This window comes from Bradysia coprophila, unplaced genomic scaffold (assembly GCF_014529535.1).
Source record: "Bradysia coprophila strain Holo2 unplaced genomic scaffold, BU_Bcop_v1 contig_429, whole genome shotgun sequence".
Taxonomy (NCBI): domain Eukaryota; kingdom Metazoa; phylum Arthropoda; class Insecta; order Diptera; family Sciaridae; genus Bradysia; species Bradysia coprophila.
Window position 1 is genome coordinate 1 of NW_023503681.1, and position 17350 is coordinate 17350.

Genomic DNA, 17350 nt, shown 5'->3' on the forward strand with positions numbered 1-17350 from the left:
TTTAAGGAAGTAATTCGAAGAGCCAAATTACACACACGGAATTTTGAAAACCGACACATTTTCTGTTTCTGTGTTTTACTTGACTTTCTGATTGCTCCATATAAAAATACATGCAAAATTCACAAAAATCTAGTAAACCACGAAACAGAAAATGTGTCGGTTTTCGAAATTCCGTGAGTGTACTTTAAGAAATCACATGAGTAATCGAATTGAATGTGTATGAGTCGTACAGTGAGCCCACTCTTAATCTACCTATAATATTTACTGCCAAGTTTTCATTTTTTTAAAGAATTTTAACATTTCAATTTGAATGATGAAAACTGATGTGTAGTTGTTGTTGTTGAAGTTGCCCGAATTTCAGAATATTCCATTAAAACATTATATGTTTTGACATAGCACTGTCTGCTAGACAGTGCGTTGGTTTAGATTATGAAGACATTATAAAGTTAGGCTTCTGCGAAAACTGAGAAAATTTGTTTAAAAATTTTCTGAAAAGAAGTGCTAGGATTGTTTGGTAAGTCGAACAAAGGTACTTGTAATCAATTTGATTTTGGTCAGCCTCTCTATACTTTCATTTCTTCAATATGGGATATGCGCACGCAGAATAATGCGCAGGCTGGAACTTTAGACACCCTGGAAAGTAGTAAAGGAGTCGAGGGTTACCTCCAAATAAAATTTAAAAAATCTAAAATTTAATTTTTGAATTTCAGAAATTTTTTTGGAGGTATTCTTCGACTCCTTTACTGATTTCTAGGGTGCCTAAAGCCGACAAGTCACAGTAACTGGTAAAGTGTTAAAGAGAGAGTCAAATCGGTATAAAGTACTTTACATACCTGCAATACATGGAGAGGGACTGGATATTAAAAACGAATCTTTGATGCGCAACTTTTGGCAAATGAAGAATTATTTTAGAAAACGTGATCTACAGTTTACCATATTTGGCCAAAATTTGGCAATCATGTTCATCACCGGCAAGCCGTTAAAAAAAATTGTCTTGGTTTTACGATTCATCAAAACGGCTTATTAAGGTCGCTCTGCATAACATTGTCATGCAATTACGCTTCCATTGTTAGCCGAAATTGTGCTCTGATGGTCGAAAGCGAATTTGTGAATATATCAGTTAATCATTACAGTTTGAACCTCCGAAAATTTCAAAAATTGGACTTCGAAAATCTCATGAAAATCCTATAAATCCGCATCAAGATTAATACAATCAGTGGATGACTAAAATAAGATGAAAAATTTCGCAATCACATATCGGACGTACTTCTAACTTCTAGTCACATTTTATCAAAGTCTACATTTTTGTATGCAATGACGAGACAAACTTCGTTAACTTTGACTCAATCTCAAAATGCTATTTACGTATCTGTTGTGGACGGTATATTTTAGGCAATTTTGCGGATTGTAGCCCAAAATAAGCCGTCCACAACAGATGCGTATACAACTTTTCGTGCTGAGGGCCTACATTACGAGAAAAATTTCGTAATTTATGCCCAAGGCATGAAAAATTCAATATGTAACTCTTTTGGCCTCCTCAATCTTTACGTAAATAACTATTATGTGCTATGAACCCAAGGCTGTAAACTTTGGGAAGGTCACGCAGAGATGAATTTTTTATGAAATCCGCCATTTTATCATCAAGTGTGGTGTGTCACCCGCGCATCTGTATCTGCGTGACCTCACCAAAGTTTACAGCCTTGCAATGGACCCTCAGAAAAACCACTTTTCATGCTTGCGATGCGAAACTCCTTATTTTGTCCATAATGACGTTTTGTTGTTATTCTGAGAGTTGCCATTTTAGGTGAGAAAATAATCATTTTCTCACCTAAAATGGCTGAATACCAAAACCCGCTAGGTTTTTTTAATTTTAATTTCTTAATAGTGGACAAAAATGCGGATTTTCGCAAAACATAAGCATGAAAAACGTTGTGTTTATCTCGGGGAGAAATAGGTCATTTAACATTGAGCGTATTGCGGCCAGAGCGAAGCGAAATTTCCTATTTTCTCCCCTTTGAAAACTTTCTTATTTGCCTTGTGTGGTTGCATCGATCGCAAACGGCTCGAGCTGCAAACGCCACACTTAGCAAAATAAAAAGTTACTAATAAAGACGTTATTTACTATTATGAGTGTTCTGTCAATACAAAAGGGAACAAGAAAACTCTTATTAGACACTAAACCTTTCCAAAAAGCTAATCTACGGACTTATGGAGGCGAATGAAGTCAAGAAATTAATCGAATTAATAGTTATTTATCTACCAAGGTAGGTATGAAGGTATTTTTTCGCAGTAGATGTCGATTGTCGACCCGAGGCGAAGCCGAGGTCGACAAGACGTCGTGTGCGAAAAAATACCGGCATACCTACCGTGGTAGATACAACGTTTTTCGCAATTTCGGCCCATAATCACCTTTCCAATGCAAAACATGTCCTACATTTTGTACCAAAATTCTTGTTTATACCGAAATTCATTTGAACGATCAAGAAGGCTGCATTATAATACACATTGCAATGTGATGTAAAGAGACGCGTTGAATGAAATCGCAGTCGCTGCTTTGTATTCAAAAACCTTTTGGTGTCGGGGGTTCGATTTCTGGTCAATGCAAGATTTTTATTTATAAAAATTTAGCCTTCGTTGAAGGTAATAGGCTCTTTAGCGTGCGAAAAAAAAGTTCATATCGCACGGCGTGCGAAAAAAAAATTCATATTGCACTGCGTGCGAAAAAAAGTTCATGTTCCACTGTGTCTGGGAATACAGTGAAATAAATACCTTCAAAACGACATTAAATGGATGCATGGAAAGGTGATGATTATGGACCGGAATTGCGAAAAGTAATTTTTTAAAAGAATCAGTTCTCCACGACTCGACACTCGACAGCCTGATAGACGTAATTGTTTTTGAAGTTTTTAAATTTGTCTTAAATGGAAAATGAAATCTATTTTTAAAAGGGAGTGTGGTTGAAACACTCAATTTATTAACCCTCCTAAATATTCACAATATGTGGGTATACCGGGTACGGGTATACACAACAAAAAGTTGAAAAATCATACATAAAATATGTGCACTAATTCCTTACCCTGATTATTGTAAACACATACACACGAGCACACATGTATATATATAAATGGTATAGATGTATAACATTCACAAGTATACTTATAATTCCTCTTCCAGTTTTATATTATAGCTCATTTCAGTTCTTCAGTTTAGTTGATTTGAGATACTCGCGTTTGAATCACACGAAAATTCATTTCTTTTCCATTGGCTTGTTTACTAAATACATTTTTTTTGTGTGGGCATAGCCTATGAAAGGTACGTTCGAAATTTATCGCGATTGTGGACCGTCTAGTAATTATAAATACTTAATCCACAATAATTAAAAAAAAAGTGTTTCTTTGTGCTAAGGCATTAGAATTGTGTAGTGCGATATTAATGTTTACTTTATACAAATTATAATTATTCATTACGTCAGCAGTTAACGTATGTTGGTCATTTATACAAAGAATGAATCAGTTGTTGATTGGTTTTTATTTTTTTCATGAAATATAGATTCGAATTTGAAACTGTGACTTCGATTTTATTGCTTACGCTTCATGTTTCGATAATGACCCAAATTTGAATGATATTTTGCATGAATGTGAAACTTTTGTCCGACATAATTTACACCTCAAATAATTTTCATTAAGAATTAATGGATTTCATTTAAAATAATAGTGTTGAATACTCATGCATGTTGTGTTTGAACGTGTATGTGTGTGGCTGTGTGCGAGATAATAAAGATAAAATAATATTTGCTTGTTATACATACAGGTTTTGATTCGGCTGTGAATCTTTTGAGCTCACAATAACTGGAAGCGAATGCCGCTATCCGAGAGAGTGTTGTTGAGTTTTCTTAATTGACGAACAGTGATATATGTATGCGTGGTATGCATTTCTCATATATACATACAATAGTCTGCAGTTTGAATTAAATAGTGAATTCTGAAACAGAAAGCATAATGCGATATCAATGAAACTTTACCATTTCATTGTTCAATCACCCCCTAAACATTTATAATGTGGCTTAGAAAAGATTTGGTCATGTTCGTGTTATACAACAATGAGCAGTCGTAACAATAATAGTGTGAATCCTTTGTTGTGACTGTAAATGGAGAAAACATTCCTCCGGTATTCCATTTATTCATGTTGATTGTTTGTCGAGATTATGGACTTAATTTGATGTACAGCTATTAAAACATTCTAACAGATTTAAGTGTTTTCCCATATTTGTCATATCCTCTATGTACTGACATTGAACATGCAATAGTAAACAGAAATGTCATAATAGAATTCTGACAATACATTCGATACATTTTCATTGCTTGGTCTAAGAGCCAGTGAAAAAATGATTTATGTTTTTTGTTTGGGTCACCGTCTCTATGATCCTATTCTCTGCATAAGAACGTTTAAGTTTCTAATTTGTCATTTAGTTTATCCTTGCCATTGAACAGAAGAAAATCGAAGGTTTCATCTTCGGCAAACTTAAATTCGAAAAAAAAATTATATCGTGAAACGCTTCTAACTTAGAAATTCTGAGAATATAAAAAAAATTGGCACTAGTCCGAAAATTATTTTTGCATTTTTTCCATCAAAATCATTGAGTAAAGACAAGACAAAAAGTATTCTGCACTTGTCGTTTTCATTGAGTAAATAATACTAATAAATAAATAAATAAAAATGCGGCAATCTACTGTGGTAGAATCTATTTTTTCAGCCGCGTTCACCACTGCTGTAAAATTGAGTGGATGTTACTTCAAGCAAAAACAAGTTTGAATAAATAAATATTTGAATATCGTATAAAAATACACACCAATTCCATCGCACTCATCATGTAAATACACACCATTTCATCGCACTTATTTCACATTTTGTATGTGTGTTGTGCGTCGCAGTAATTTTTTTTATAAATTCTTTTGGAGACCAGATACTTAGTAGTAAAGTACATAGCAATAAAATTAGACAAAACAGAAATTGAATAGCTAAAAGTTTATTTTGTTCTAAACTAAAACCAAATAATATTCTAGTTATGTGAGTATAATATCTTGCGGTATATGCGGGTTTCTTATAAAAAGAAAATTCTTTTGAACTTTTGTAAAGATTTTCGTTGTTTGTTGATATTGTCACTGATGGCTGAATCTGAGAAGTGAATATAGCTCTCTATCTCTTCTATTTTTTACATAAAACCGTAACTGTATTCAACAGTTTGCGCAAATGACGTTATAAATTAAAAGTCAACTTATAAGTTGGAAAATATAAGTCACATCTTCATACAAAAAATTGAAATTGCCAACTTATAAGTTGACTTTTAATTTATAACGTCATTTGCGCAAACTGTCTATTGTCTAACTGACTCTAATAGTATATTACTTCCGAGGTTCCAAGTTGTGTATTTAATAAGTGAGGTGTTACAGCCCGACCCGAAGGGGAGGGCTATATTCCCCACTTGTCAAATACACAACTTGGAACCTCGGAAGTACAATGCTTTACGTGATTAGGCATCATAAAAACGACAGATAATTTCTGCAAAGCAGACAGTTTTTATCCTTTTTTTTATCTTTCTCGCATTCTTTCTTACATCATTTTGTTGGTTACTTTTATCCATTTTGTCAGTGTGATAGGTTTTAAAGTATGAGTCGAACTACGGCGAAACTATCTGAGTATACATCTTATCTCCTTAAAACAAATATTTTCTACATTTATTTGAGTTGGCCGTATTGAAGTGGAATCTCGTTCTTCCATCCCTAGTATGTTAAAACGGAATTGGCTATTTATATTATCATTCTTATCTTATCTTCGTTTCCATCGAACTAATCGTCATTATGGATTGATAAATTATTAAAAAAATATTGTTTTTTCCACACTCTCTTGCTTGTGTAACGACCGCTTGCGCATTAACGGATTAACAGAAAAAAATCAAATGATAAGTCAAGTTGTAAAATGCTTGGACATGGAGAATGAAACGTTTTACAATTCTGTAAATTGTAATTAATAAGCACCTAATCAGTAATTAAGCAGAAAAATGTTACTGCAGGTGGTCTATGCGTAATTCTTATCAGCATGAAGTATGTATGTTGTTTTGCTTATAAAGAAAGGAGTATAAAATTGTACGTAGGACCAGACAACAAACTGTTGTCTAACATAACATATTTTCCGTTTGAATATTTTAGTTCGAAAATTGAAAGTTTTGTTTGACTTTGAGACTAATCTATTGTCATCCCATACACACATAACAACGTTAAACTGTTAATAATATGGGTTTTGTTCGTTGAAAGTTTCATCTGCTACAATAATTATTAAATGACAATTATTTCCATTCAGAAACTTCCACCATTCATTTGAATAATTCAACTTCTCATCTAATTGTTAAATGTTTGTATTATAACCAGGCTCGTAACTAGCATTTTCATAGTTTTTATTATCTGAAAATGACGGTGAATAGAAATTCGAATTACAAAAAAAAAATGTTTTGTACAAAACAGCTGAAACAAAAAAAAAAGTTAGATAAAAACATAAACAAAGACTCTAAGAATGAGTGAAACACCACTGCCTTATGGTGATTCGAATTATAAATCATGACAATATTTTCCCTTGAAGTTATCAATTATTTACATCCGCTCGATATAACATCATATAGTAACCAAATTACCAGAGTGGACGTTGGATTTGTTTATGAAGTACATTTATTATGGTGGCAGTGTTTACAAAAAAAAATCACTTGAATATTTTGATAACATATGTATAAAAGCAGACTCATCTGTTCTGCTTGGATTGATTGTCTTTTTTACTGAGGATGCTAAATTTTATCACACGAACTGTTAGGCGGTTTTCTTTCATCAAACTCGTCATCTAACATCTCAGAGAAATCAGCCTCATCAATAACAAAGTCGAGATTTTTTTTTTGTTTATTTTGATCAAGCCATGTATACCAAAAGGAAGATATCTGCTCTATGCTAATCTAACTAACTGAGCTGAAATTTCGTTATAACTTGTTGAGTTACAAGAATAGTTATTTATGCAACCGAACATAAACAGTTATATGTGACATCGAGTTGAAAGTGCTTTATCAATTAGATGTGCGCCAAGTGTGACAATACACAATACATATTGTATGCCTGCCTAATGGATCACTTTGCATGGAGTTTCATAAAACGTTTTATGCAAAACATGGACATGTAAGGTGTGATATTGCACATTTTGATGTTGTGTTGCATAATAGTAATTTATCGAACGATGTGGTCATCACATCACAGTGACAAAATCAACCCCAATTATAAACTTATTGCATAAATTACTATTTTAGGCACTCGATGTGTATTATCACCCTCTCGTTCTGCAGCATCTAGTGAGAATACACATATAAATTTATCACCGAGTTACATACAACGTTTTTCTCAAGAAAACTAACAAAAATTTTACTTTTCGTCGCGTAGTTGAGAAACATGTATAACCACCATATAAAAGCTCAGTTATTGAGGGCTGCTTCATTCTCAGAATTTTTGGTTACTTCATTCATTTGTGAACTCGCAGTAGTGATACAAAATGTATCGTGTCTCATTTATGAGTTATAGTTATTTGTGTATCTGTTTTGGACGTTTGATTTTAGGCAATTTCGCGATTTGTAGCCCGAACGAAGTGAGGGCTACATGCGAAAGTGCCTAAAATCAAACGTCCAAAACAGATACTCAAAAAATTTTTCATGTAAGGGGTCGAAAACCCGAGAAAAATCTCGAAACTCTCTCATTTTAGGCCCCGACACATGAAAAGAATGTTAAGAAATATTATTTATTTGTAAGAGAAACATCTGTGTTGTACCAGTTAGTTTATAATATGCCGTATGATTCATGTGATATGATGATAAACTCCGAACATTTTAGTTTACTTCAGTTTGGATGAGTAAGTTTCAGTGTTTATAAATACTTTAAAAAGAAACATGGAAATGCTTAGAGTTCTCGACATTCGATGTCTATTGAAGAATATTCTACTATGTTGTAAATGGGTTCACTCTATTGACTGGTCTATTGACCTGAACAAGTAAATTGTGACGGGATGTCAGCAATTAATTTTTTTAAGCTGGGATTTTCGATTTTTTATTGGAAAACTTCAATGAATGAATGACACATTCGCAGTGGTATCTGATACCATTAAATGACATAAATACTGTGATTTAACGATAACTTTAAAGGCATCTAATGACTAGATTTAATGCGATTGTTGTTCGATTATCACGAACAATTCGGAATTAGACTAGATAGATTACGTACCTTTGACATAGTATACATTATACAATAATTGTTTATCTATTATAAGTCTAAATATTTGATCGTAAGAGCAATCAGTAAAACATATTCGACGCTTGTTTGCTCAAATTTCTATTGCTGAGTTCGTGCTTTTAAATTTTTATTCGTTTAGCGTGTACTTTCGCTGTGTTCCAATAATTTATTTAAACAATTTTGGTGCAGACATTTTCTGCATAGCAAAAGTTTGCTTATCGAATAAAAATTACATGCGGAAAATAATGCGACCTAATTTCAAGCCACCAAACAGTATCGTTGAGACTATAAAATTGTTTGTGTCCAACATAATAATTAAATGAATAACATTCATGTGGCTCATTACATTTTTCATATACTTCGAGTTATTATGATTCTTATCTCCGCCCATTTCGGTTATAGATACACAAATAGCTTTTCATGTAGACGAATTTGTTCGATATTTTCTTACATCTACGACCTTGACAATGAACTGTCTGTAATTCGGTTATACGAGCACAATTATATCATCCATGTGTGTAATAACAATAATTTCTATCAGATTCTATTGATTCATTCATATTCATATCTTACAAATTGGGTTCTATCTACCCACCTCTGCATGTTCATTAGTAACATGCGATCAATATTTTTGTAAATGTCATTTTAACGACCGAAAAGTCTTTCAAGTTCACTGATAGGGTTGCCGAAAAAAAATGTGAAAGTAAACCTAGAACTAGTGAAATAATGCTGAAAAGTCAGGCTGACCCGTTTAGTTTTGGTTTTTACTTCATACCTGCCAGGTCAACCTAAATGATCGGAATGGCTATATCTACCCTATCCACCTTGACCACCTCATCAAATCTATGTGCTTGTGTAAATACAAAAATTTGGTGTCATGCACTTCGCATTAACCTTTTTTTTGATACCAACATTGAAAAATGATACTTTCGCAACTGAACGCAACTGAACGAACAGCGAAAGTGACTGACGTCACAGAAAATGAGAGAAATGAGTCGAGTTGTTAACAAAATCCGCTCATACTATGCAGAATACTTTGATCAAAATTGTAAAACACTGTGCGCCAGTGTTCTTATTGAAATTAGCATACAAAGTTGATACTTTTTGTTACTGAATGATTTGTTAGTTATATCTTAATTTTTGTGTGTGTTATTGTTGTGATGGCTAAATTATAAAATTTTTCATATACCAGGGGGCGGACCCCCGCATTTTCTGGCTAAATGGCTTTTTATTTCAACATTTTGTTGCGATGTTTGCGATACGTATCAATTTTCAATGTTGGTATCAAAAAAAATAGTATGAACGACTCGGGGAAAAAGTAAAAAAATTCAACCTGTGCGATTAGAGCCCTTGCCTTCGGCGCGGGCTCCAACTCTCGCACACGGTTGAATTTTTTTACTTTCGCCCCTTGTCATTCAATGTACTAATAAATGTCAGCTCAAGTAATCAGTTCATATCAGGTCATGTAAGTTTGACGACCACACACAGCTCTATGCTATGCCTGGCTTGATATTTTCAGGAAGAGCCGACAAGGTAGAATCCTTAGTCTTTAATTACAGAAATTTTGATGTTGTATGCTCTATTACAGATTCATCGAAAAGTTCGTACAAAAATCTCTTTCTGTTAGCGCTTAAGAGTTTTGATGCAAACGAAATGTGAAGGAGTCGTCTTCAATGACTCAGTATATCTACTTACACAAATTGTTTACTTATTTTTTTTTTGCTTCAGTCAACACTACGCATTTCATTTTTTTTAAATGAGATAATAAGGGATGCTATCACAGACCACATTAGCAGTTTAATTATATTAATCAGTGTTGATTCGTCATTCTTGTTATCAATGCGAAAAAATATGCCAACATTTTGGTTCTACCTAATGTTCTGAGTGAAATAAGTGACTTTACTTTCTTATAATCGGCAAGCGTATAATCACGAGCTATGACACTTCTTTTGACCTGTAAAGTACTTTCAGCACATTGCATTGTACAATTTCAACATTAGTTCTTACAAACTTTTTTATTAAAGGAAAATGCGCAAAAAAAGACTGCTCACAATAATGACGCAGCCAGTAAAAAAGCGATCTTTTCTAAAATTAAATTTACAATAAATAAAAATCATCTATCCTGCTTTTCCCTAATGTGCCCAAAATACAGGCAGCGTTTCCACGTTGGATAGCGATTGAAATTCGTTGCAAAAGATAGTCCTTTGATCTAACCTCACCAGTTGCCTTTTTCATTAATGATCCCAATTTGTCCACAAATTTCTTCGTTTCAGGACCCATGCAACCTAATGTCTCGAAAGCAAGCGGAGTGAATAAATAATTTTGCTTTAATTTCATATAATGATTATGTTTATGCCTCTCCGCTCTGTCAGCAATTGACCGTGCTTTCTTTGATGAATCGGTAATATAGGATGCAGCCATTGTATCTCTCACAGTTACATCCCACAACAATGATCTACCATGACTCCATGGTATCAAAGTCACTCCATCAGGTCTTTTACCATCATCTCGTGAGATACCAGGTGGCTGTATTATGTTAGGAATACCTGCACTAGAAAAACCATGAGAGAAAATCATATTCATACTGTCATGTCTAGCGAATTTTCCTTCTGCACATTTAGCACATGATAGACCATGTAAACCATCCTTTGCAACAATCTCACCACAAACACATTTATGTTCTTCGCATAATTGAGAACCTAGTCGAAGACCAACAGCAATTCTAGAGGTGTTATTATCCAGTAACAATCCCAATTGACTCGATGGAACCACCTGCAGCCACTTTGAAGATTCTTTAGTCGATGACGCAAGTAGTCTGGCACGAGTCTTAAGATCACCAGATTCGAACATCTCATTAAATTGATGCTTGATCTTAGGTAGGTCCCAATTTCTTTGTTCTTTTCTCAATACCTCATTTTCTGGAATAAATTCAATTGGAATTTCAGAAATAAATTTTAAAATTTCTTCATCAATAATTTCTAGACCAAACTTCTGAAGTATCATGTTAGATAAATTTGATGAAGAATAAATAGAAGACAAATACGCTGGTACTGCTAGCTCCTCAACTCTTCGAACACCCAAACCCCCAAACGACAACGGAAAAGAAGCCTGATCCCACGATGAACCTTCTACTCTAGTATTCGTAATAGCTTCTAATGTTGATCGAAAAATTTCGTCAACAGCCTTAAGACTATCCGACAACAAATAAGCTTCAGAAGCACGCAACAAATAACTGAATCTACAACTACTCAAAGACTTCCTGAACACACACAAAGCAGGATGAACATCCATCAATCTCAACCTGTCACACATCAACTTAATCTCTTGCATCTTTGACGAAAACATCCTTTTTAGACCAGACTCAAATATCGGGGCACCTAACATCTCTAGAGACGACTCATCAACCTTTTTAATACCCGGCAACAAGGCCGATATCTCAGCATACATACAAGCCTCTTCATCAGGAGTCGCATTAATGAAGAAAACCTCACACTTACTAGAATTCAACCGTAGCCCTGAAACCTCATAAAACGACAAAACATTCTGAATATCAACTAGAATTGTTGATAATTCATCACCAATACAACCATCATCTAAATACCAACCATTAAACCTAGACAAAAGAGAATGAGTCATCTTCATAATTCCTATACAGAAACCCGGCGGACCTAATGGATCTCCTTGTTGGAATCCTCTCTGCGACAAAAAAGGGTCGTCAAGAAAATAAAGATTCGAATGAAGCCTATATGCTTGCTGCAACAAAGGCAGCAACTCAGGACAAATGTCCTCCACTTCACCTAACATAAACTTCCTGAAAAGCATGTTAAAAGCATTCTCAAAATCAAACTTACAAACGGTTTCAAAGGAAGCAATAGGCGTATTTATGTCGTTTATGCCTAGCCTATAGAAGGTCACTGTAGAGCGAATATTATACCGACCGTGTTTCTCGCTATATTTAAAATGACATCAAATATAGGAAAATGCAGTGGCTAAAATGTATAGTTTCCAGCACGAGCCGGAGAGAGGTTGATCTGAGTAGCTGGAGTATAAGAAGTACAATGAGTGATCATAGTGGTCAGCTGCACTCTATTTTGCATGAAAATGTTTTTACAGTGTTTTACGTTAGTATGATACACTGTTCAGTTTCAGTACTCTATTTAGAGCACTTATATTCTTGCTTGTGTGTAACGCACTGTGCGTTTTTACAAGACAATTTACAATGACGAACTGAATCTTTATAGTTTCTAAAAGGTTAACATCATTTAAGTTTCGTTTAGTTTTCATCATAGATACGCTGTCGCTAGGCGCATTCAAATGAGGGAATGATATTCATAATTATTTCAATACACAATACTCGCTTGACTCACGATGTTGGATTGTGAAAAACGCATTTTTCTTTTTAAATTTCACATTAACTTAACAACGACTCAATATTTTGATTATACCCAACAATTTTCAGAAATTCGCTCGCAACTACGACAAGCAAATTAATAAATTGTTTTTCTGTCGATAATGTAACCGGAGATGTATCTCATTGACTTTGTCAACTTTCAACATTACGTTTATTAAACGCAGAGACGTCGATTGACAAGATTTCAAAAAGATTGTGATGTTACGATTGATGAATCAAGCAATGAGATTATACAGCCATGATGATGTAGACGGAGATTAACATCAATTCAGATCTTACAAGTCGATTATATTGAGTAGAGTCGAAAAAAACTCGTCAACAAGTAAACAATTTGTGTATATTAATGTGTGAGTGTTTGAATAATCCACCAGACGAGGGTGTAACTCATAATATTAAACTATAAATAAAGTCAACAAGTTTTAAACTATAACTTCTTTGTTGCATGACCAATGAAATGATAGTGATGGTATTTACACACAGGAAATCATTCTTGGCTTATATTCAGTTGTAGATTCGTCTATAATTTCGTATTAAAATGTAGTTTGAGTCAAATATATAATACGCAAGGTAAATGCGTAGGCTAATAAGACCATTGAAACATTGCATTATTTGCAGAAACCTAATGCGCATTTGCATTACACTTACTTGTACTTAAATTGCAATGTAAACTGTTCAATTTTGGATTTTCTGAAGTAAAGCGACATATTATGTCTGATCAGTATTTTGTATTCTACGAATGTTAAGTTCTTAACAGTAAATTTCTACGTAAAATGTTGCATCAACATAACGCATCGAATTAACAGTAAACGTTTTTTAATTGCAGGTGAAATATCCGTGACAATGGTTTCCAAATCCATCATACAAAATAAATAATTGAAATTGATTTTGCGTTGCATTAAAATAGTAAAAATAATAAAATGTGAAAGTATTTTGCTGTAAAATAATTTAATTTAAAGTGCTTTTAGTTAACTAAGTTCGTAACGAGTGTATAGTTTTATTTAAAATTAATTTTCTTTTTTAAATTTGTATAACAAACCAACATGAAGTTCATTTTGGGTGTTAGTTTGGTATTAATTACGTTAACAACATCGATAAACGCAGACTCAGATGTAGAACTCACAGGACCGAACGTGTGCAAGAAATTAGAAGAGTAAGTTGAACACTTTTTATGTTTACAGCGCATCAGTGTAGCTGAAGAGTGATTCCATTTCTTCACTCTTCTTACATTAACAGTTGAAATACATCTGTCTCACTCTCTCTCTCTCTCTCTCTCTCACGTTATACATGAAAAATGGACTTAACTAGTTTTGATAAAATGCTCTTCAGCTATCCAAAAGGGGAATGCTGCATCTATCATGGGAACGGTACCTCCGATGCAACACTTAAATGAAATATTCTACTTTTAAACTGAATGCAGTTGAGTACTTTTTATGTACACTTGAAAGATACTAACAAATTCTGGTTCTATAAGATTGCTTACACTTACACACACGGAATTTTCAAAACCGACACATTTTCTGTTTGGTGGTTTACTAGTTTTTTTTTGTGAATTTTGCATGCATTTTTGTATGGAGAAATCAAAAACTCAAGCAAAACACAGAAACGGAAAATTCCGTGCGTCGGTTTTCAAAATTCCGTGCGTGTATGCTGAAAATAGACGAAGCATAGACAATCTGCTTCGTCTGTTTTTAGCATTAGAACTTTAGACTCTGGAATATTAGATTTCCTCGAGTATTTCCTACAGCAGGACAAAGTTAAGTTAAGTTAAGTCCCAAAGTAAATAATAACTAGAAATGCGTCGTATACAATTTTTTTTGCTCATTGTAATGGAAGAAAAATGTTTGCATTAACACTTGTGAGGTTGAACGAACCATGAAAGAAATATATTCCTCAAATTGACTTTTATTTACTTAAAAATTTATTTACGAAAAATTAAAGAATTGATGGGCGTATCTCAGGATAAGATTAGGTGTTTTATTAAAACAATGACTTTGCAGTACAATTTTTTTATTCTATTTTGAAACAAAGGCTTTATTCAAATATAATGGCAAAATCATGTTTCGTAGGGAATATTAAATTACAAAAACAATGATTACTGGAAGAGCCATGTTTTTTGAATAATTTCGTGATTCTTAAAAACGAAACAAAATGATTCTAAGAGTTGTTTATAATGGAAGTCATATCGCGCGCGGCTCCCTCCATTAATTATGAGATTAGAATTGAGTTTTTGACGGTCCGTTTCATAAAATACAAATTGCCTTCATTACCATTACACCGACCACTGACCATGGATATCAATCAACAAACGTCGTTAAATTTGTAGCCCAAAATTTGTGGTAGAATTTTACATTAAAAATTCATGGTAACAATTATAAATAGTCAATTGGTCAGGCAACGCACTACGATAGGTCATGTCAAATTTGAACCAGTCTCATCAATTGTCTGTATTTTAAGTTGTCTATCACGATTTAGCTGTAACTGAATCCTTTTTCAACAGAAACCCGAAACCTATGAAAATAACACCTGTTCAAAACAATCAGCATTTTGTTGACTGGCACGAAAATACAAACGATGTTAGTTTTATGTTTTAAAATTCGAGAATAGTTTGAAGGGGCCAGAACAGATTTAATTTAAATAAAATAAAAAAATTCCAAATCTAACGATCGTAATTTTCAGCTACATACTAGAAGTTGTGATAACTGAAAAACAGGCGTATCAAGAACGAGAAAGTGTCTGGTGCTGGAGTGTACCGCCAAGATGTTCAAAATATCGAATCAAATTTCGCACCGTCAATAAAACACAAAACTTAACTAAATCAAGAGTCGTCAAGGAATGTTGTGGTAAGACACATTTTTAGTCCAACTTAGTAACTTAGTAACATTGTTGTCTTATCAGCTGGTTACGGGAAAAACAAGAAAGGCGATATGTGCATACCAATTTGTACAGAATGTAAGCATGGTGAATGTGTTGCACCTGAAGTGTGTCGATGTGATCCGGGATTCGGAGGACCTGCTTGTGATATCAGTAAGTTAAATCATCAACCGATTTGGTTTCGAAAACGTATAACTATCGACCATTGCCTAACTTCTTTAGATTGCCCGACGGGATTCTGGGGACGTGAATGTTCGAAGCGGTGTGATTGCTTGAATAATTCAACTTGTGATCAAGCTACAGGGGTTTGCAATTGTGCCAAAGGATTTATTGGTGAAAAATGCGAAAATAAATGTTCGCCTGATCGTTTCGGTTTGAATTGTACTGAAACATGTCGCTGCAAAAATGGAGGCAGTTGTCATCACATATCTGGTAGCTGTAGCTGTGCTGCCGGTTTTACAGGTACTGCTTTCACTATATTCTATGTGAAGCTGCGATTAACATTTTGCTGAATTTCTGATAAAGGACCACTCTGTGACGAAACATGTCCGGAAGGAAAGCACGGTGAAGAATGTGGACAAGAATGTAAGTGCCAAAACGATGGTAAATGTGATCCCCAGAATGGAAAGTGTGATTGTCCGGCTGGCTGGACTGGTGATGTTTGTGCAAATCGCTGTCAACCTGGAACTTATGGTGTTAACTGTGGAAATGTTTGTGAATGTTATAATGGTGGTTATTGTCAGTCACGTTACCGGTGACTGTGAATGCGTGACCAGGATTTACCGGTTCGAGAAATGTCTGGAGCAGTTTGCCCGAGCATACGGTTCGGTTTCAATTGCAGCGAGACTTGTCAGTTGTAAGAACCAAGCGAAATTGTGAGTCATCAGATGCAGTTGCACTTGCACGAAAGGCTGGACTGGTGTTGACTGTAGTAGCTGAAACTGCCCTGACAATGTACGGACCTGACTGTAAAAATACCTGAGAATGTTATGCAAAAACAAACGATATGTGCCATCCAATGGACTGGTGAATGCGATTGTAAACGCGATTGAGTAGCAGTATTTGTGATACGACCTGTTCCTTTTCTAACGTACGCAAAAATTGCCCAAATACTTGTGACTTGGTAAGAACGGTCTCCATGCTCGCCCACTAATGGTACATTTCAGATCAGATACTATTCACAAACAAGAACTAGGGAATTAAATTATATTTTCAATAATTAGGAATCATGTTCATCGTCTCGGGCTTCGGGATCGGAATTGGAAGAAACGTGGCGAGGACGGTACGTAATGGCAAGACTGTGCACAACGTGTGATTGCTTAAATGGTGGGCTAAAGTGCAGCACCGAGACGGGTCATGTGATTTCTGCACCGCTGGCTGATGGACATAAGTGTGACCGTCCGATGTGACGAAAAACATTTCGGCAAAAGATGTAAGGCAAATGCAATTGTAAAAATACAGGAGCATGCAATGCACAAAGACGGTACATGCACTTGTAGTCCGGGCTGGGGTCGGTGAAACTTGTGAGCACAAATGTCAATTCGGATGTTTGCTATAATTGTTCGCCAAAAGTGCGAATGTGATTTTGATAAGTGCAATTTATTGGCGATGGAGGCCGATGCAGTTGGTGTTTGTAAAGCACCACAATGGGGAGGTGAGTTAAGCAAACATTTCCTGTACAATTATTGCCATTATTGCTATCGTAAAAGTAACTTTTATAAAGAAATTATTATTCGCTCTTGCTTTCAAAGAAATGGAA

The 17350-nt window shown here is 34.6% G+C and overlaps 1 protein-coding gene and 1 long non-coding RNA gene across 2 annotated transcripts; both read left to right on the forward strand.

Annotated features, from left to right (window-relative positions):
- The first annotated feature begins 3179 nt into the window (after positions 1–3179).
- On the forward strand, positions 3180–13586 carry LOC119082451. The gene is made up of 2 exons (XR_005088640.1): positions 3180–3312; positions 13544–13586. It is a non-coding gene; the product is annotated as an uncharacterized LOC119082451 (long non-coding RNA).
- A 128-nt stretch (positions 13587–13714) lies between these two features.
- On the forward strand, positions 13715–16329 carry LOC119082452 (protein draper-like; the record flags this gene model as incomplete). Its single annotated transcript, XM_037191974.1, has 5 exons — positions 13715–13870; positions 15397–15560; positions 15616–15744; positions 15814–16053; positions 16117–16329. Coding segments are annotated over exons 1-5 (856 nt in total), but the record flags the coding sequence as incomplete, so codon positions are not given.
- Between the last annotated feature and the right edge of the window lie 1021 nt (positions 16330–17350).